Source organism: Triturus cristatus, unplaced genomic scaffold (assembly GCF_964204655.1).
Source record: "Triturus cristatus unplaced genomic scaffold, aTriCri1.1 SCAFFOLD_303, whole genome shotgun sequence".
NCBI classification, from domain to species: Eukaryota; Metazoa; Chordata; class Amphibia; order Caudata; family Salamandridae; genus Triturus; species Triturus cristatus.
This window is the reverse complement of record NW_028188222.1, coordinates 625331-648115: the sequence shown is the minus strand read 5'-3', so window position 1 is coordinate 648115 and position 22785 is coordinate 625331. Positions and strand designations below refer to the sequence as shown.

The 22785-nt window shown below is 46.6% G+C and overlaps 1 protein-coding gene across 1 annotated transcript in view; it reads left to right on the top strand.

Annotated features, from left to right (window-relative positions):
- Positions 1-13741: 13741 nt before the first annotated feature.
- Positions 13742-22785, top strand: part of PCGF2 (polycomb group ring finger 2) — a 560508-nt gene continuing 551464 nt past the window's right edge. Inside the window, exon 1 of the mRNA XM_085640505.1 lies at positions 13742-14983. Coding sequence (XP_085496631.1) covers positions 14872-14983 — 112 coding nt within the window. The 5' untranslated portion in view covers positions 13742-14871. The remainder of the gene's footprint in view (positions 14984-22785) is intronic.

Sequence of the window (22785 nt, the reverse complement as noted above, 5' to 3'; positions counted from 1 at the left end):
TTGAGAGAGAGAAGGGTAAAATGATAAGGAAGAGAGAGAGACAGACAGAAGAGGGGGGAGCGAGAGACGGAGCTAGGGGTTGGGGAGAGTGAGAAAGGAAGGAGAAACTCAGTGGAGGATGGCGATGAAGAAAGACATGGTAGCCTGGGGAACATGGAGGTCCACGAGTAGAGGTGCAGCTATGATTAGTGCAGCAGGTGCAGCAGCTCTAAGGTCCAGTTGTCTGATTGGCTATTTGCACTCCAATTATATCTTGGGGAACCAGTGTATTTGCTTGCATTATAACTAGGACTCCCTCTTTTTAGTTTTCACTGACTTTTACAGTTAAATACAGACAAAAAACACATTGCGTTTCCTGTCCGTATCTATTTTAAAAGCAGAAAAAGTACAGATAATTTGGCTTCTTTTGAGTGACTCTCCATCCTGAGATTAAAGACTTTAAGGCCAATAGCTGTACATACTGGCAGCATGGGGAGTTACAAAATTGAATGAGATTTGCTTAAATTACTGCAACTCAACATGTGTTTGTGCTATTTTGCTAATATTTTCATGTGGATATATTATATTATTTTTGGCTGTGTAATGTGCTAAAACCTGACAGGCATCAAAGTATGTGTGCACATTTATCTGGTAAATAAATGCGGAAATATACTAGTTATCACCTCATTTGTTCACAAAATGCAAAATAAATCTGGATAAACACTAATAAGCTGGAAAATAAAATAAATATGGATAAATACAGACCGAAATGTTTAAAAAATAAATACCATAAAACCAGGAGCCCTAATTATTACCAATGATGCCCAGAGTACCTCAGTGTTTGGAGGTGGCCCAAAGGAGGACTTTTGAAGCTTGTCAACAACTTTTCAGGTCACTCCAAGACTGTGTTCGGAGAGTGTGGCAACACAATAAAAGTAAGCCTTTTAATTGACTTCTTCACCACCCCTGATGCACTGTTGGCACTTAAGCCGGTGGTCTCCAGGGCTCAGCACCAGCACTTAATTGTCAACACCGGGGCTTGCACCAGTCTGCCACATGGTGGCACTGTTAAAAATGATTATTGACTGCTGCCCAATCCATTTTTATAGCTTTGGGAGCCTAGAGTAGGCTGAATTGTCACACTTTTAAGAGTGTGATGATTAGAAATTGCGTTTGTTGGTACTGCCATTGGCAGCCGCAATGTGTGGCGCAAGCTGCAGGGGCCTCCTAAGGAGGGCACTGGCACTTATATGTTTTTTACTTCTATATATAAACTTTTTTCATAAATTAAGCACTGCAGTAACCACAAACTGTTCTGAGCATCAGAAAAGTGGACCAACTCTTTACTCTCCGGTCATGATCCTAATGTAATGCCCTCAAACGTTTCTCTGCATCAAAGCTCGTACCCTGTCTCAGGTCAGGTAAACATGAACTTGAGCTGCAATGCCCCTTTGCATGTGTATAGCTGTCAACCGCTAGCTGCCTTTGAGAAGGATTGACTCGTCGTGGTGTCCTGTTTATTTTCCTCTATTTGGATTCTGCCTTTCCTTTGGTTTTGGGAAGGGGTGTAGTGTCCTAAGGATACGAAAGGGCTTTAAGTGGGCCGGGTCTCACCAGTGCTGAGCACCGGCAGCTTTTTAAACAGGGGCTCGAAACGGGTCTCTATCGGGCTCTGTTTTGTACCCTGGCACAGGCAGTCCGTTTTTTTCCGGACTGCAGTGATAGCAGGCACATCCATGCTCACACTGCTCTCTTCTCACTAGCGGAGAAGTTATGTCATGACGTCATGCCAGGTGAGTTGTAGGGGAAGGGAAATCCTTTAAAGAGTCATTTTCTCTCTGGATTTCCCTTCTCTTTTTGAAACTCAGAAGCAGCAACATTGTCGTGGTGTCACAAGGGCTTTAAGTGGAAGCTTTTTCAATATTATATACAAGCCATAGTTGCTGTTTATTTATCTTATGCAACTAACAACCATTGACAAAGCCAATAGTCCAGACTTGTTGTAGGTACAATGGGGCATATTAGCAAGAACCTCGTTAAAATTATCACCGTTTTAGCGGCAGTTTCCTGCCGCTAAAACGGCGATAATGGGCTTGCTAATATGCATTATATAATTCCAATAGAAGCCCAGGTTAGATGTGCAGGACATCTAACCTGGGCTTCTATTGAAATTCTATAACGCATATTAGCAAGCCCGTTATCGCCGTTTTAGCGGCAGTTTCCTGCCGCTAAAACGGCGATAATTTTAACGTGGTTCTTGCTAATATGCCCCAAAGTTACTTGTATCATATATCATGCAATGACAGAAACAGCAAAATACAAGTCGGTGGCACATTATGCTAAGCACAGATTTTTAGCTTATGTGTTTTTAAGTCACGCCCTTGATTACATTGGCCACGTCCCTCTGAGAGACCCTCCAGTTTTTTCATCCCACTTAAAGCCCTGGGGTGTGCTCTAGAGCAGTCCCATGACAGAGAACTGCCACTTACACCACCATCTACACCTGTGTCAGGGGACCCAGCTAATACAAGGGAGGTGGAAGGATTGTCCCTCACTCCAGTTGCCAGCAGCGCTGTGGTCTATGTGTCTTTCTTTATACCATGCTGCATATACTTATGTACACCTTCAAGCGTCGGATAGAGAGTGATATGCAGGCGCTTTACTCGGGGGGTACGCTTGAACCCCCTGATAGGATGAATCATGCCTGCTCCTCAAACAGTATGCGTCTGCAGCAGGTTTAGGTTTGATTGTGCCCCTTCTGGCACAAGCATGAAGTGTGTTTGATCTCTGCGTAAGGTGCGCTTGCAATCCTGTGTGAGGTTTGCCAGTGCCTCGCTCAGTAGGTGTTTTTCTTCTATTAACAGGTACGCGCACAGCAGAGACGTGCACTTGTTTTCAGTGCGAGGTGCGTGTTGCTCCTAACACAGAAGCCCCAAAAGTGCTTGAGCCCCTGTGAGTACGGCCAGGTATGTGCTGGCCGCGTGTGACCAGCCTCTCCCGGTCCCATGACCCCTCCCTCCTAGTACTGGGGGCGTGCAGCAAGTCTAGGCTGGGAGCGTCCGGGGGCCGCCTCCGCACACTACAGCGCGGCCGGAGCAGAGGTCGCCCGGGCACGTACCCCCTCTCCCCCGGTGTGACCCGAGCTCCTACCCGACACCGATATGGCCTGCTGTGGAGAATACCAGGTATGGAAACACTCCCCCCCCACCACCCCCCCCGTCTACTCATTCGCCCTGCTCAGGAGTACTAGTAGGAGCCGCTCCTGCGCAGTACGATTTATAAGTAAGTTCTACTTGCTTCTCCAGGCCTTTACTAATCACCCCAGGTGCGGACGGTGCCTACAGTTGGGTCACAAGCTGGCGCCCCGCCCCCTTTACCATATATACTCTCCACTTCCACTGATTTAGGAAGGACACTCCCATTTCTTCAGAGCATGCAGTTCTGTAACTTCTTAAGACTTTCATCCTTCCCTGATGTGCTTCAACTCAAGAGGGGGCCGAAGGTGGGGGGGTCACTACTCCTCCCGATTTCTGTTGCAAGGGTGGGGGCGTGTTTCCTATCTTCACAAGTGTGCGTGGAGCTTACGAGCCAGGAAAGAAGTCAGCAGTGTTGATTACCACCCGCTGCATAAACACACCTGCTTCAAGCACTTGCCATGACGTATTTGCTCGGCTTTCTCGCCTGCTAAAAGGTTTCTTGTCTTTATGGGGCCATGTGTTTGGCCCCATAAAGATAAGAAATCTTTTGCGACGAATGCAAAGCAGGCCAGGCCGTCCAAATGGGATGGCTCAGAAAGCCAAGCAAATACGTCACCGACACCTCTTTTCCAATGGCTGGCCACCGTTTAGCATAAACGGTGACGCCAGCCAAAGGAAAAGAGGGGCGGGGCTTAAAGCCCCTTGCAGAAAATACCCTGTTAACACTAAATCTCGACAGCGAGACTGCGCATGCGCACAGCCTGCGCCAGGCGAGACCTAAAAGTGGTGCATCAGCAATAGATTTCTTCTCCATGAAGATTGCAGAAGGATTTGTACGCAATCAGAGGACCTGCTAGGTCCTGGATAAAGAAACTAAAAGCAGCAACATCTGGGGCATCAAATGAGATGACTCAACACTGATCTAGAGGAATACAATCGCTTAAAAAAAATGAACTGGCTCCTTTGACAAAGTAGGATTTACTTAAATGCTTGTCCAATATTCAAGAAAAAATTAAGCAAGTCCTTTTCTGATCAATTGCTGGCCACAAAACTGAAATGACTACCTGTGTCAGACATAACAAAGGATATACAATCCATTGAAGACCACGTAAGCACGAATGAAGAAGTCGTCACCACTTTGCATACAGTGTTGGCTGAAAACTGAATTCAGTGTGAAAATACTGTCGAAGAATTGAAGGAATTGTGAGATTAGTGCGATGACCTGGAGGAAAGATCATGTCGAGATAACAAAGATTGAGAATGTGACAGGAAATGCTGAATGAGAAAATATAAAGGACTTTTACAGAGCTCCAATCCAACATGTGCTGAATGAAAAAAGAGGACTTTGAAGTACAAGTTGTAGAAACACAGAGAACCGAACCCCTGTTTATGTACCTGTGTGTTCATCAGAGAAACATTTTTGTGAAAATAGTCTAGGCATCTACGAGGAAAAAATCTTGAAAGGCAAAGCAAAAAAAGGGGTTTTTACAGAGAGTACCATTCAGTTATATTATGATTTGTCCCATATTACACCAGATGAGAAAAGAACCCTTCAAGAAGTCACAAAGGAACTTAAAAAAGAGACAAATTTAATATAGGTGGGCCTTTCACTAAGCATTAATGTTTCACCATGACTCCGAAAGTCATACAGTCAAAAGCTCAGAAGAAAGTAATAAGATTCTTGGCATGGCATTTTGCGCTATGTGGAATCCCCTGATGGATCACTTACCTGTCTTATCCAGGAACTCAGAGCTTTAACAAAATATTAGGTCCTTTAATACTTTGTAGAAATGGCAGCACTATTGGGCCTATTCACAAAGGTAATGCAGCACATCTGTGTATATATATATATATATATTTATAAACCTGTATTTTTAATACTGAACCTTGTTGTAACTCTAACTTTATAATATATATTTTTTGCTCTTCACCATTTCTGAGTATAGGTGTTGATTTGCATGCATTTCCACTCTCTCAATTCATGGAATAGAGCCTCCTACAATGGGATTTACAAGTGTAAAGTTACTATTAAAAACTTTGCAGACATGGGTTGAGCCCACCACCACTGTGGCAGAGATCTCCCTATGGGAAAATATAAGGCAAATGAGTATAAAGTTTATAATTCTTTCAAAATATTTTAATGTAAAATTTAAATGTAAAATAATTGCAAATATCTTTAACCTATAATTAATAAAATACAGTGTTGCAGCACATTCACGTCAAATTAAATGTGTATTAAGAAATTATAAACATATTAAAGTAATTTATGATTAATTTTTAAAAATCCCTCTCCATCACATTTTTATTTAACATGTAATTTGTTTAATTGAAATATTTTTATTTTTTAATAAGTTTAGTTTAATATTTCTAATTACGTTAATCATTAACTTTTAAAATATTATTTAATAATTATATATATTTTAACATTTAATATAAAAAAAAAAATTACTGACAATTATTTTAACGTTAGTACCTAAAGGGTGTAATTTTATTTATCTGCCTGTGTTGTTTAATATGGGAGTGTGTTGCAGGACCTGTCCGTGACTATAGATGGTGCTTGGCTTACTCCAAGGCAGGGCACCCGTACATTTACACCTGTTTTGAACCTTTAGGATTGTAGTTACTTTAGAAATGCAGTTGGCGAATAGCAATGGTCTTCCTCTTTTGTGGGTGTTAGCACTAGCATGTCTAAACCCCTCCCATTTAGTAGAAAATGTTCCCCATTTAACAGCCACTCCCACTTGTCCCTTCCACATTTGCTATTGAAACGTATACCTACCTGTGCAGATATCTCGCTCCCCGTTGCACAGTTCTCCTCACACATAAGTTAGAGGCAGAGGTATACGAGTAGTAATATTGTAAAACTACTTTAGGTGCAACGAACCGAAACCTGTGAATATGCCCCTAATGAATATACAGTAAAGTAATGATGGCTTAGAATGGGCTGAGAAGCCTGATGCTGACCGTGACTTTATCGAAGTGTGACTCCAAGTAATTGCAGTAAATGTTCTTTCTCCAAGAGCTTTGAAAGGGGGAGGGATTAACCCTTAACATACTGATGTGGTCTCATGTCAACAGGAGAATTTAAAAGTATTTAACGTTTTCCTTTAATTAAAAGCACTGTTTTTTCCCCGCGTAGTTTTATATAGTGCAATCTTGACCCAAAATCAGGTATCCGAGCGCTTTACATGAGCACCATTTGCGTTACATAGGACACATTCATTATTAGGCACGGGGAGATTAAGTGATTTGCCCAGAATCACAGAATGTTCAGCTTCATTGCTGAGACTCAAACCCGGTACTCCAGATTTGAAGCCCACCGCCCTAACCGTTAGGCTACATCCTCCCCCGTTACCTTTTCAGAAAAATTTCAAATGTTGTTAAAATAAAGTGACTGAAAGAGACAGAGGATGAAGGATTGACAGGAAATAATCGAGCTAAGGGACAGACTATGACAAACAGTAGGAACTTATCTTCATGTTTACTTTGCCAATATGGAGGTGCAACCTTTGGGCTCTGTAAAGGTCCTCAATACAGGGATATCCGTGCATGGTGCAGTTCACACAAGGGGTGCACGGTGTGAACCCTTGATACTTGACTACTGGGATAGTAGTGCAGGCCATAATATAGTGCATAATGGAGGGGCACTGTGCAAAGACTGTGGACGTCTCGGCAGCGGGATAGTGCTGCATGGTACAGGTCACTGTAGAGGTGCACTGTGAAAGCTACATGCATGTCAGTAAAGTGCTAGCAGTGCCAGGCACTAATAGAGGTGCATTGTGAGAGTGATGTCTATGTCAGTAGAGTGCTAGTAGTGCCAGGCACTAATAGAGGTGCGTTGTGAGAGCGATGTCTATGTCAGTAGAGTGCTAGCAGTGCCTGGCACTAATAGAGGTGCTTTGTGAGAGCGATGTCTATGTCAGTAGAGTGCTAGCAGTGCCTGGCACTAATAGAGGTGCATTGTGAGAGCGATGTCTGTCAGTAGAGTGCTAGCAGTGCCTGGCACTAATAGAGGTGCAATGTGAGAGCGATGTCTATGTCAGTAGAGTGCTAGCAGTACCAGGCACTAATAGAGGTGCATTGTGAGAGCGATGTCTGTCAGTAGAGTGCTAGCAGTACCAGGCACTAATAGAGGTGCATTGTGAGAGCGATGTCTATGTCAGTAGAGTGCTAGCAGTGCCTGGCACTAATAGATGTGCATTGTGAGAGCTATGTCTATGTCAGTAGAGTTCTAGCAGTGCCAGGCACTAATAGAGGTGCATTGTGAGAGCTATGTCTATGTCAGTAGAGTGCTAGCAGTGCCAGGCACTAATAGAGGTGCATTGTGATTGCGATGTCTATGTCAGTAGAGTGCTACCAGTGCCTGGCACTAATAGAGGTGCATTGTGAGAGCGATGTCTGTCAGTAGAGTGCTAGCAGTGCCAGGCACTAATCGAGGTGCAGTGTGAGAGCGATGTCTATGTCAGTAGAGTGCTAGCAGTGCCAGGTACTAATAGAGGTGCATTGTGATTGCGATGTCTATGTCAGTAGAGTGCTACCAGTGCCTGGCACTAATAGAGGTGCATTGTGAGAGCGATGTCTGTCAGTAGAGTGCTAGCAGTGCCTGGCACTAATAGAGGTGCATTGTGAGAGCGATGTCTATGTCAGTAGAGTGCTAGCAGTGCCAGGTACTAATAGAGGTGCATTGTGAGAGCTATGTCTATGTCAGTAGAGTGCTAGCAGTGCCAGGTACTAATAGCGGTGCATTGTGAGAGCGATGTCTATGTCAGAGTGCTACCAGTGCCAGGTACTAATAGAGGTGCATTGTGAGAGCGATGTCTATGTCAGTAGAGTGCTAGCAGTGCCAGGCACTAATAGAGGTGCATTGTGATTGCGATGTCTGTGTCCGTAGAGTGCTAGCAGTGCCTGGCACTAATAGAGGTGCATTGTGAGAGCGATGTCTGTCAGTAGAGTGCTAGCAGTGCCAGGCACTAATAGAGGTGCATTGTGAGAGCGATGTCTATGTCAGTAGAGTGCTAGCAGTGCCTGGCACTAATAGAGGTGCATTGTGAGAGCGATGTCTATGTCAGTAGAGTGCTAGCAGTGCCAGGCACTAATAGAGGTGCATTGTGAGAGCGATGTCTATGTCAGTAGAGTGCTAGCAGTGCCAGGCACTAATAGAGGTGCATTGTGAGAGCTATGTCTATGTCAGTAGAGTGCTAGCAGTGCCAGGCACTAATAGAGGTGCATTGTGAGAGCGATGTCTATGCCAGTAGAGTGCTAGCAGTGCCTGGCACTAATAGAGGTGCATTGTGAGAGCCATGTCTATGTCAGTAGAGTGCTAGCAGTGCCTGGCACTAATAGAGGTGCATTGTGAGAGCCATGTCTATGTCCGTTGAGTGCTAGCAGTGCCTGGCACTAATAGAGGTGCATCGTGAGAGCTATGTCTATGTCAGTAGAGTGCTAGCAGTGCCAGGCACTAATGGAGGTGCATTGTGATTGCGATGTCTATGTCAGTAGAGTGCTACCAGTGCCTGGCACTAATAGAGGTGCATTTTGAGAGCGATGTCTGTCAGTAGAGTGCTAGCAGTGCCAGGCACTAATAGAGGTGCATTGTGAGAGCGATGTCTATGTCAGTAGAGTGCTAGCAGTGCCTGGCACTAATAGAGGTGCATTGTGAGAGCGATGTCTATGTCAGTAGAGTGCTAGCAGTGCCTGGCACTAATAGAGGTGCTTTGTGAGAGCGATGTCTATGTCAGTAGAGTGCTAGCAGTGCCTGGCACTAATAGAGGTGCATCGTGAGAGCGATGTCTATGTCAGTAGAGTGCTAGCAGTGCCAGGCACTAATGGAGGTGCATTGTGAGAGCGATGTCTATGTCAGTAGAGTGCTAGCAGTGCCTGGCACTAATAGAGGTGCATTGTGAGAGCGATGTCTATGTCAGTAGAGTGCTACCAGTACCAGGCACTAATAGAGGTGCATTGTGAGAGCGATGTCTGTCAGTAGAGTGCTAGCAGTACCAGGCACTAATAGAGGTGCATTGTGAGAGCGATGTCTATGTCAGTAGAGTGCTAGCAGTGCCTGGCACTAATAGAGTTGCATTGTGAGAGCTATGTCTATGTCAGTAGAGTTCTAGCAGTGCCAGGCACTAATCGAGGTGCATTGTGAGAGCGATGTCTATGTCAGTAGAGTGCTAGTAGTGCCTGGCACTAATAGAGGTGCATTGTGAGAGCGATGTCTATGTCAGTAGAGTGCTAGCAGTGCCAGGCACTAATAGAGGTGCATTGTGAGAGCGATGTCTATGTCAGTAGAGTGGTAGCAGTGCCAGGCACTAATAGAGGTGCATTGTGAGAGCTATGTCTATTTCAGTAGAGTGCTAGCAGTGCCAGGCACTAATAGAGGTGCATTGTGAGAGCGATGTCTATGTCAGTAGAGTGCTAGCAGTGCCAGGCACTAATAGAGGTGCATTGTGAGAGCGATGTCTATGTCAGGAGAGTGCTAGCAGTGCCTGGCACTAATAGAGGTGCATTGTGAGAGCGATGTCTGTCAGTAGAGTGCTAGCAGTGCCAGGCACTAATAGAGGTGCATTGTGAGAGCGATGTCTGTCAGTAGAGTGCTAGCAGTGCCTGGCACTAATAGAGGTGCATTGTGAGAGCGATGTCTATGTCAGTAGAGTGCTAGCAGTGCCTGGCACTAATAGAGGTGCATTGTGAGAGCGATGTCTATGTCAGTAGAGTGCTAGCAGTGCCTGGCACTAATAGAGGTGCATTGTGAGAGCGATGTCTATGTTAGTAGAGTGCTAGCAGTGCCTGGCACTAATAGAGGTGCATTGTGAGAGCGATGTCTATGTCAGTAGAGTGCTAGCAGTGCCTGGCACTAATAGAGGTGCATTGTGAGAGCCATGTCTATGTCCGTTGAGTGCTAGCAGTGCCTGGCACTAATAGAGGTGCATTGTGAGAGCTATGTCTATGTCAGTAGAGTGCTAGCAGTGCCAGGCACTAATAGAGGTGCATTGTGATTGCGATGTCTTTGTCAGTAGAGTGCTACCAGTGCCTGGCACTAATAGAGGTGCATTGTGAGAGCGATGTCTGTCAGTAGAGTGCTAGCAGTGCCAGGCACTAATAGAGGTGCATTGTGAGAGTGATGTCTATGTCAGTAGAGTGCTAGCAGTGCCTGATACTAATAGAGGTGCATTGTGAGAGCCATGTCTATGTCAGTAGAGTGCTAGCAGTGCCTGGCACTAATAGAGGTGCATTGTGAGAGCGATGTCTATGCCAGTAGAGTGCTAGCAGTGCCTGATACTAATAGAGGTGCATTGTGAGAGCCATGTCTATGTCAGTAGAGTGCTAGCAGTGCCTGGCACTAATAGAGGTGCATTGTGAGAGCCATGTCTATGTCAGTAGAGTGCTAGCAGTGCCAGGCACTAATAGAGGTGCATTGTGAGAGCGATGTCTATGCCAGTAGAGTGCTAGCAGTGCCAGGCACTAATAGAGGTGCATTGTGAGAGCCATGTCTATGTCAGTAGAGTGCTAGCAGTGCCTGGCACTAATAGAGGTGCATTGTGAGAGCTATGTCTATGTCAGTAGAGTGCTAGCAGTGCCAGGCACTAATAGAGGTGCATTGTGATTGCGATGTCTATGTCAGTAGAGTGCTACCAGTGCCTGGCACTAATAGAGGTGCATTGTGAGAGCGATGTCTGTCAGTAGAGTGCTAGCAGTGCCAGGCACTAATAGAGGTGCATTGTGAGAACGATGTCTTTGTCAGTAGAGTGCTAGCAGTGCCTGGCACTAATAGAGGTGCATTGTGAGAGCAATGTCTATGTCAGTAGAGTGCTAGCAGTGCCAGGCACTAAAAGTGGTGCATTGTGAGAGCGATGTCTATGTCAGTAAAGTGCTAGCAGTGCCTGGCACTAATAGAGGTGCTTTGTGAGAGCGATGTCTATGTCAGTAGAGTGCTAGCAGTGCCTGGCACTAATAGAGGTGCATCGTGAGAGCGATGTCTATGTCAGTAGAGTGCTAGCAGTGCCAGGCACTAATAGAGGTGCATTGTGAGAGCGATGTCTGTCAGTAGAGTGCTAGCAGTGCCTGGCACTAATAGAGGTGCATTGTGAGAGCGATGTCTATGTCAGTAGAGTGCTAGCAGTACCAGGCACTAATAGAGGTGCATTGTGAGAGCGATGTCTGTCAGTAGAGTGCTAGCAGTACCAGGCACTAATAGAGGTGCATTGTGAGAGTGATGTCTATGTCAGTAGAGTGCTAGCAGTGCCTGGCACTAATAGATGTGCATTGTGAGAGCTATGTCTAGGTCAGTAGAGTTCTAGCAGTGCCAGGCACTAATAGAGGTGCATTGTGAGAACGATGTCTATGTCAGTAGAGTGCTACCAGTGCCTGGCACTAATAGAGGTGCATTGTGAGAGCGATGTCTGTCAGTAGAGTTCTAGCAGTGCCAGGCACTAATAGAGGTGCATTGTGAGAACGATGTCTATGTCAGTAGAGTGCTAGCAGTGCCTGGCACTAATAGAGGTGCATTGTGAGAGCGATGTCTATGTCAGTAGAGTGCTAGCAGTGCCTGGCACTAATAGAGGTGCATTGTGAGAGCGATGTCTATGTCAGTAGAGTGCTAGCAGTGCCAGGCACTAATAGAGGAGCATTGTGATTGCGATGTCTGTGTCCGTAGAGTGCTAGCAGTGCCTGGCACTAATAGCGGTGCATTGTGAGAGCGATGTCTGTCAGTAGAGTGCTAGCAGTGCCAGGCACTAATAGAGGTGCATTGTGAGAGCGATGTCTATGTCAGTAGAGTGCTAGCAGTGCCTGGCACTAATAGAGGTGCGTTGTGAGAGCGATGTCTATGTCAGTAGAGTGCTAGCAGTGCCAGGCACTAATAGAGGTGCATTGTGAGAGCCATGTCTATGTCAGTAGAGTGCTAGCAGTACCAGGCACTAATAGAGGTGCATTGTGAGAGCGATGTCTATGTCAGTAGAGTGCTAGCAGTGCCAGGCACTAATAGAGGTGCGTTGTGAGAGCGATGTCTATGTCAGTAGAGTGCTAGCAGTGCCTGGCACTAATAGAGGTGCATTGTGAGAGCCATTTGAATATCTTCATTCTGGCATTTCAGTGCAGGAAGCAAATCAAATCAGAGGGGCATTGTGCAGATATGTTGGTACTGGGATTGCAGTGCAGACTTTGAGAGATAGTGGATGTTTCATTACTTGAAGAAAAGTGAGGGCTGAGTAGAAAAGGTTTAGCAGTAACTAACAGGTCATGGTGGAAATTTATTTTATCTCCGTTAGGAAGCCTTGGTTGTAGGAGTGCATGAGGCCCTTTAGTACCAGTGAATGTCTCAAGAATGGGTGTCCGTGCAAGGATTTGGGCAGTATAGAGGCGCACTATGCCAGCCCTGATGATAGCTCAGCCAGCATAAAACAACAGTTCTTCTTCCAGATTGAATGGACTATGATATCCCCACAGTCTGTGGTGTCAGTACTTCAATTCTCAGTGTACCTTACACTCAGCGGCGGCTCCTCCGCCCTGGTGGAGGAGGGTCCCCTCACCTGTCATCAGCGACAAAAAAACTACAACAAACCCTTGTTTATTATTGTTTACATTTTGCTGTTGGAGCCAACGCTTGGGGACGGGGCCAGGAGGATGCCCGGCTGGTGGAGGAGTGATTGCACTCCTATTCAGTGTGCATGACTGGCTGGCCAGCCGTCTCAGGTTGGCCAAACAGTCATGTGCACTGAAGCTCTCCAACCCGAGGATTGCTGGGTTGGAGAGAGCAGGCGCAGGCTCCCAGTCTAAAGGAAGTGTAACATCATCAGAGCTCAGACCAATTCTGATGCTGCTCTCAGCAGCATTAAAGCAGCGTCGGGATTGGCCGCAGTTGACTCTGGGAGCCTGTGCCTGCAGTGTAGAAGAGTGCGATACGGTAATGTGGAAGGTAAGTGTTTTTTGTTTTATTGTGTCGTTTCCGTCCGTGCCCCTCCTCCCTCCCCGCTGGCCGCCACTCTATCGACATACAGGCCGCCACTACTTGCACCTGCATGGTAATGGCATCAGTCAGCTGTTCTGGTATTCAGACACGCCTGCTAAATAAATGCAGATAAAGCGTGACATGTGCAGCCCCTGCTGTTCTGGTATTGAGATTAATGTACATCCACCAACGACCCTTTGATCAGGCCTGCTGGAGGCCTTGCTTCTCCAGTGCAGAAACCTTCACTTCTCGGATGAGAAAGGGTCAGTCGTAGAGACCTGAACCAAGGAGGGCTATTTTAAGGCAAAAGTTGCTGAATATGAAGCTTAAGCTGCATCTGTCTATCCGCCTTATTTCTCTCCTTCCCCTTTCGGGTCCTTGCCTGTCTATCTTTATCCCTCTCTAGATATACATTTCTGTACTACAGGGAGGGAGCTGTCTCTGCCTGCTCAGGATATATGATTTCTTCTGCTGAAAGATTCACAGACATCCTGCTCTCACATTCTGCCCTCCTCTGGACTCCTAATATTCCTTTAGGCCTGCATTGATTTTTTTCGGGTTTTCAAGATGGAAATTTCATGAATATTTGGTTAAGAAAAAGAATAATGATAACATTTGTGGTGTCATTTCATGATGAAATAATTCTTTAGTTTCCAGTGTATTGAAAAGTGTCACTTCAGAAGCTGTTATTTATTGTTTTATAGAGCGCGAGCGTGACCCGTTAGGCCATCGGAGCGCTTCACAGAGATATAGAGATTTCAGAAGAATATGAGCAAGCAATCATATCGAACACTTGAGTGAAACATTACATTCAAAAGCAGGAAAAGAGCATATGTGCATACAATAAACTCTGCCCCGAAGTATTACATCGAATTCAATTTTGCAATTGACTAAACACCATAAACGATACGTATTTTACAGCTGTATTGGGCATCAGCCTGGGAAGGTTTGCGGTCAGACTCCCTGAAAGAGGGGTGTTCAGATCCCAATGAGTTTCATTTCAGAAGTCTTGTGGGACTAGTGGGTTAACCCATCAGGATAATTGAAGAAGCCACAGTCCCTTGTAAGAAACTATAATAAAGTCAGGCTATTGCCTGCTAGCTAGGGTGACCATTTCCCTCAAGGGCTTGGGCTTTCATGTGCTAAACTAATGTCTTCCGGATGTTTTAGTCCCCTTTCAATTCCTTTGAGCTAATTAGACTGACGCACCCGAAGTCAATGATTTGTAGGTGAAAGGTTCAGGACTGGAGATATTGTGGAAACTTTTTGAAGGAGTGCATAGGCACCGCATGCACCTTGGTGCTGCGCCTGTTCCAATTGTTGAGCGACCACTGTGAGGTGCTACTGCGGGTTATGGGGGCTGAGCTCTGGCAGACATGAGAGAATGGGGTTTCGAGAGCAGAAGCTGAAGGGGCTGTGAGATGATTTGGATCTAGAGATGAGATAGCACAGGTGGATTCCACATCTAGAGATGGAGCGTTACTGGTGAGGACCATCTTCAGACAGGAAGCTGTAGTGAGATCTGGAAGTTAGTTACCTGGGGGACGGAGGATAAATACAGAAGTGCCCAGGTGATGGTCTCTGGTGGGCACCACAGGCAGAATCTCCCATGCATTGCCTTGTGGGTGGCAATATGGAGCGTCTCAGGCTTCCTGTCTGTCGGGGTATATACTGTAATACTAGGCAGTGAATCTAACAGCCGTCTGTTTTCCTTATTTCCTTTACAGATCTCTACAGCGTCAGCTCACCATGTACCGGTCGACGAGGATCAAAATCACCACTCTCAACCCCCACCTGATGTGCGCCCTGTGCGGGGGCTACTTCATCGACGCAGCCACCATTGTGGAATGTTTGCACTCATGTAAGGGTCCAGCTCTGTTAAATAGCGGTATGCGCCTGCGCAGGCAATGGCTTGCGAGCCATGGAGTGAGCTATGGCCTACATGGACTCCAAGCTCCTGCTGGTGCATTCTGGAACAGCGGAGTCTTAAATATCATACCCTGGGTTTGCATTCAAACATGTTTGGTGTGACAGGTTCCACCTATTACTCCTCCTACCTGTTCATTGAGCTATTCCTCACAAGGACCTATTTATTCCTAAAGTGCACTGTCGCCAAAGCCGTCCTAGCTCTAGGCACCAACTGCACGCTGACCCTGGCCCTAACTGCGCACTAACCCTGGCGCTAACCACAGGCTAACCCTTGCCCAAATGGCATGCTAATATTTACCCTATTGCTTACTCTTGAGCTAACAGCATACCCTAACTTTAAATCTCCGTTAAAGCCCTATACTCTAAAACTGATTTCAGCTTGCACCCCTTTTAAATTAATACCCTATTTCCATTTTTAAAAATGTACATTGCTTCATTGCTGTTAGTTTGTTTTCTACCATCCCTGTTATCTAAGAAATGTTAATGTTCGAGGCATATGAGCTGCAGATTACACACTATGCATAGATCGCCATCTGGTGTTGGTGCCCGGATGTTTGCACTAGTTGTGATGTGCACCTGTTTCAATAAAAGCGGCCTTTTTCACACTATTTCGGTGTCAGTGGTCTGTGCTGCTGCCCATATTTCCCAAACATGCACACAGCAGAAATAAACAAATGCCAACGGTGTTTGGCACACACGTCATGCATCACACATGTACAGGTTCTAGCCCCCGCTTACAATGCAAGTGAGCACTTATTGCTTGTCACACTTACACATGCTGTACAGACACTTGGGGCTGAAAACGTCATCACGGTCTCGTGACTGCGTGAGCTTCTTCCTCCCCACCAAATCCCGACATAACTTGGGTGTTCCCAGAGCACCGCTTTTGATATCCTTGTCAGATGTTGTGCACGTTTATATGGACCAGGGACCAATTTGGAGACGGTAAAATGGTTTTTGTGGCTGGAGGAAGCAAGGGCCAAAAACTCAAGGATTCAGCAGCGAAATTATCAGTCCTAGCACTTGAACTGCCCAAAACGCTCACCTGGTAAAGTGTTGCAGATATGCACACCACTGACACGTAAACGTTACAGAGCCTAGGCAGGGCAGATGTGGATGGGGTACTAAAGTAAACCTGAAAAGACAGCCAATAATCGGACTCCCTACTGCCTCCATCTTAAAACCTGGCTTGGAATCCTCCAATTTAAAGGCCACTGCTGTATCCTATGCATTTACATGCTTGAATGTATTAACTTCTTACTGTGATATGCTCAAAACATTTACAGTCTCTGCCTCTGTCAATCAGTGTTCTTTACAATAGATCGATATTTTGATATCACTGCTGGGCAGTCTTTTTGTTCAGCTGGACCTAGGAACCAAAATAATCTTGCCAGACGTTTTTGTGTTGCTCGGGTCGGTTAGGAGACTCGGCAGCAGGGCTAAAAGAAAGAACTAATAATAAAGAATTAGCACACAGACGATTCCAAGCTCAGAATATTTGAAAAGGGAAATGCTACTTACCAGTATGCATCTGTTCTTGGCATGTAGAGCTGCAGATCTACACACTATGCATAGATCGCCATCTGGTGTTGGGCCCGGATGTTTGCACTTGTTTTTGTCCCGGAAAGTCTTTGGAAGTCACAAGGCATGTGACTCCTCCTTTGGATCATAGTGCGCATGGGCATCGGCTCCATCCTCAGATTGTTTTTTCCCGCCATCGGGCTCGGATGTGTTTCTTGCGATCCAGTTCGGAACCGTTACCGTTTTTTTCTTTCGATGCTCAATCCTCCCCTTTTTGACGGTATTGTCTCGATCGCGTTTTCCCAATCCACGCGACTCAACTTCGAAGTCTTCGATTCCGGTCATCGACGAAGGCCTTCGGGCTTACCTGGGCCTTATCATCTGGCTCATGGAAAGGACGCCATTCAAAAAGTGTCCTCGATGTGGGTAGAAGTTTTCCCACTCCGATCTGCATGAGGTGTGCAACCTCTGCCTTTCACCGGAGCACGAGGCCAGAGACTGTCCAGCTTGTGCCTCCTTCCGCTCTAAGAAGACGATTCCGGACCGACGAGCTAGAAGAACCATGGCTTGATCGTCGTCTTCGATCCCCGACGACATCTTCCATCGATGGCGTCGATGTGCCAGAGCAGGGGCGGGTCGAACAAGCCTCGTCAGTGCCTCCGAAGCCGACGACTCTGACGTCGAGGACATCACTCCAGCAATGAGGGTCGTGAGTACAGACGTCAAACCCGACCCCCACCCCCCCTCGACACCATCAAAAAAGGCTTCGGTCACACCTTCAGGCCCAGGTGCACACCGAAAGACTGCTTCCCATGCCCCACCTCCGGGCCCGGTAAAGAAGCCTACTAAGCCTTCAAGTGACTCGGGCCCCGAGTCAGCCTACCCTCTGTGCCAAAAAACATACATAGGCACCGAAAAAGAAGCCCTCCGCTTCCTCATCCACGCCGAGCGCTGCTTTGACTTCCATGCACTCTGCGTCGAAGACTGGCATCGGCTCCTCGACACCGACAATACACTCTGAGCCGACCAAAAAACTGCCACCAAAGGGCCCGACTCCCATGCTTCGAAGCCCAAAAAGACCTCGGAACCGAAAAAACAACATGTTCCATCGGCCAAAGACACTACAAACCCGCACGGTTCCAAACCCAGAACCGCTACCGAGTTGGTGCCGAAAAAGCCTACGGCACCAACACCATCGGCACCGAAGGATCTGCCCCCCACAGAAGAACTGTTTCGCCCAGATCCTACCCAAAAAACTCTTGCAAAGGATCCTACGACTGGTCACTTGATGCTTAGCTTCAAGAAGCGACCACTAGATACGCCTGCACCGGCTCCACCACCGAAAAAGAGACATTTTGCTACCTCTCCATTAAGGATACCTTCTCCTCTTCCTCCTCCTCCTCCTCCCCCTCCACCACCACACCGCTCTCCTACACCATCCCCTACTCCAGTAGATGATAATGATGACACCTCTTATGATGCAGGGTGGTGCGGACGATCAACCACTAGGGGACCCTACTCCTACTGGCTCCCCAGACCCCTGGTATGATTATAGCATCCCAGACGTCCCTAACATCCCACAAGAGGACATCTACCCCTCCAGGCCTTCCACCCCAGAGGACACTATGGGCTTTAACCAGCTCTTACACAGAGCTGCCCACTACCACGGGGTTGATTTACACACAGACCCCGTGGAGGAGGATATTCTCATGTACACTTTTGAGACCACACAAAAGTCCACCTCAATTTTACCCATGCTTAAGGGGGTCATTAAGCGTGTACCAGAGGTCTTTAAAGACCCGGTCAGGGCTCGAGTCATCAACCTTAGAATCGAAAAAAAAGTATAAGGCCGCTCCTACTGATCCATCCTACATTAAAGGCCCCGCACCACTAGACTCCCTTGTAGTCTCCAATGCACAAAAAAGAGCCAATTCCCAATCATCAGGTGAAGCACCACCACCAGATAAGGAGTCTAAACTCCTGGACGCCTCTGGCAAACAAACGGCGTCACAGGCGGCAAACATATGGCGCATTGCCAATACTCAAGCGCTGTTAGCTAGGTGTGACAGGGCACATTATGATGAGCTTGAGTCCATAATGCAGCACCTCCCAGACAAGTATAAAAATAGGGCCAATGAACTTACACAAGAAGGTAAAACCATACTAACACCTCCATCCATTGTGCCTTAGATGTTGCAGATACCTCCTCAAGGGCAATAAACACCAGTGTCCTCTTGCGTAGGCATGCCTGGCTATGCATTTCAGGGTTCAAACCTGAAGTCCAGAGTTCCATACTCAATCAGCCATTCGATGAGCAACACCTATTTGGCCCTAATGTTGACATAGCCCTTGAAAAAATGAAGAAGGATACAGACACAGCCAAATCTATGGGAGCCTTGCAGTCGCAAGCTCCCAGACGTTCCTTTCATCGCTCATCCTTCAGAAGCACCACCAGAGGCTACTCCTCGGATAGCCCCTCCACTTCTTACAAAGCTCCCACCCAATCCACCTTTACTAGAGGTTACCAAAGAGGTGGTTGCAGAGGGAACAACAACAAACGCAGAAGCAAAACCAACAACTCCCGCTCTGCCTCCACCCCCACCCAATGACTTCCCTCCACTTCCCCCAGACCACTGCACTCCAGTCGGGGGAAGACCAACAATTCCTTCCTGTCTGGACCAACATCACTTCAGACAGGTGGGTGCAACAGATAATTCAATCAGGCTACTGTCTCGAACTAACATCTGCCCCCCCAAACATACCACCCAAACAGCGTCCAATGTCACAACATTTGTTAATGCTAAAGCAGGAGGTAATCTCCCTCCTACAAAAAAGTGCAATATAACCAGTTCCCCTGCACCAACAAAACAAGGGAGTTTACTCCCTGTATTTTCTTGTACCAAAAAAGGACTGCTCTCTAAGGTCTAATCTAGACCTCAGACCCCTAAACCTATACATATACTCAGACCATTTCCACATGGTCACACCCCATCAGGTCCTACGTCTGCTTTCACAGGGCGACTTCCTTGCTACCCTAGACCTCAAGGATGCCTATTTCCACATTCCCATTCACAACGCTCACAGGAAGTATCTCAGATTTGTAGTGGACGGTCAGCACTATCAATTCAAAGTACTCCCATTCGGAGTCACAACAGCACCACAAGTGTTTACCAAGTGCCTAGCGGTGGTGGCAGCGCACCTAAGAAGACGGCACATCCACGTCTTCCCATATCTGGACGACTGGCTCATAAAAGCCAGCTCATACAACCAGTGTGTACAACACACTCACGCCACTATTAAAAAACTTCACGACCTGGGGTTCACAGTAAACAACGCCAAGTCCCATCTGCAACCGTCCCACACACAACAATACCTCGGTGCCACAATAGACACCTCAAGGGCGCTAGCCTATCCCAGTCCCGCCAGGATAGCAAGCATGCAGGCTCTTCTCACCAAATTCCAACCGCAACACTCTCTTCCAGCTCTAGTGTTCATGCAACTCATAGGGATGATGGCCTCTTGCATATTCATAGTGCCTCATGCAAGACTCCAGATATGTCCTCTCCAGGAGTGCTTAGCACGCCAATGGAACCAGGCTCAAGGTCAGTTAACAGATCTGGTTTTGGTAGACGGTCGTACTCATCGCTCTCTGCAGTGGTGGAACACCAAGAAACTTTCCAAAGGGCGACTGTTCCTAGAGCTGGTTCCTCAAATAGTTATGACGGTGGACGCATCGCTCTACGGCTGGAGAGTTCACCTACTACATCACACCATGCTGGGAAGGTGGACACCTCAACAAAAGTTACTCCACATCAACCACCTGGAGTTACTAGCCATATTCCTAGCCTTAACAGCATTTCAAAATCACATATCAGGCAAAGCTGTCTTAGTCTGCACGAACAACATGACAGCCATGTACTACATACAAAAACTAGGCGGGACACACTCCCTGCAGCTCTCTCAGCTAGCACAGAACATATGGAGATGGGCTATACCTCAGAACATTTTTCTCCTAGCCCTACATGTCCCAGGAGTCCAAAACACCATAGCCGATCTGTTGAGCCGTCAAACACAACAGATCCACAAGTGGGAACTTCATCCGCAAGTTCTTCAACCGTTTTTTCAAATGTGGGGGCAACCACAGATAGACCTCTTCGCCACCCACAAAAACGCCAAATGCCCCAGCTTCGCCGCCAGATATCCACACCCATTATCCAAAGGCAATGCAATATGGATGAACTGGTCAGGCAGATTTGCGTACGCTTTTCCGCCTCTCCCACTCATTCCACTAGTGGTGCGCAAACTACAGCAACATTCCTTAACTCTCATCCTAGTTGCTCCAACTTGGGCCAGACAACCGTGGTACACCACATTGCTAGAACTCTCCGTAGTTCTGCACCAGAAGTTACACCTCTCTCCACGCCTCTTAACCCAGAACCATGGAGAGATCTGACACCCAGACCCAGCTCAGCTCAACCTGGCGATCTGGCTCCTGAGGTCCTAGAATTCGGTTACCTTAACCTTCCCCCTGACTGTATGAACGTCATTTAAGAAGATAGATGACCTACCACTAGAGCATGCTATGCAGCCAAGTGGAAACGTTTTGTAATATATTGTCATAACAACACCACCACCAATCCCCTAGATGTGTCTATAAAACACATCATAGGCTACTTACTACACCTCCAAAGATGCAACTTAGCCCACAAACAGTTGCAGAAAGAGCTCTTCACACCTTGGATGTCAAAAGAGCATTGCGTTACTATATCGAGAGAACACAACCCTTTCGTATGACCAAAAAACTATTTGTGTCTTTCTCACCACCACACAAGGGCAACCCCATATAAAAATCTGGGATAGCTAGGTGGATTGTTAAATGCATACAAATTTGCTACCACAAAGCAAAATGTACATTATCTGTTCCTCCTAAAGCCCACTCTACACGAAAGATAGGGGCTTTAATGGCATTTTTAGGGAACATTCCCTTAGATGATATCTGCAGAGCAGCTACATGGTCTACACCGCACACATTCACAAAACACTATTGTGTAGATGTGCAAACTAAACAACAAGCTAGTGTGGGCCAGGCTGTACTCAAAATACTATTTCAAACTACTGCAACAGATACTGGTGGTCGCCGCTAGGAGCGAGTACTGCTATACAATCTATGCATAGTGTGTAATCAGCTCATATGCCTCGAACGGGAAATGCTACTTACCAGTATGCATCTGTTCTTGGCATGTAGAGCTGCAGATCTACACACGCCCACCCGCCTCCCCGGCTACCTTTATGTGTTCCAGTATTATCTTATTTAGATACAGCATACATGGGCATCTTTCCTGTTTCTTACAAAGCTCCATCATTTCCCTGCTGGCGAAAAACAGTCTGAGGATGGAGCCGATGCCCATGCGCACTATGATCCAAAGGAGGAGTCACATACCTTGTGACTGACTTCCAAAGACTTACCAGGACAAAAACAAGTGCAAACATCCGGTCCCAACACCAGATGGCGATCTATGCATAGTGTGTAGATCTGCAGCTCTACATGCCAAGAACAGATGCATACTGGTAAGTAGCATTTCCCTCTTCAAATATTCTGAGCTTGGAATCGTCTGTGTGCTAATTCTTTATTATTAGTTCTTACTTTTGGCCCTGCTGCCGAGTCTCCTAGCCGACCCGAGCAACACAAAAACGTCTGGCAAGATTATTTTGGTTCCTAGGTCCAGCTGAATAAAAAAAACAAAAAGACTGCCCGGCAGTGATATCAAAATATTGATCTATTGTAAAGAACACTGATTTACAGAGGCAGAGACTAAATGTTTTGAGCATATCACAGTAAAAAGTTAACAATACATTCAAGCATGTAAATGCATAGGATACAGCAGTGGCCTTTAAATTGGAGGATCCCAGGCCAGGTTTTAAGACGGAGGCAGTAGGGAGTCCGATTATTGGCTGTCTTTTGAGGTTTACTTGAGTACCCCATCCACATCTGCCCTGCCTGGGCTCTGTAACGTTTACGTGACAGTGGTGTGCATTTCTGCACTACTTTACCAGGTGAGCGTTTTGGGCAGTTCAAGTGCCAGGACTGATAATTTCGCTGCTGAATCCTTGAGTTTTTGGCCCTTGCTTCCTCCAGCCACAAAAACCATTTTACGGTCTCCAAATTGGTCCCTGGTCCATATAAACGTGCACAACATCTGACAAGGTAATCCA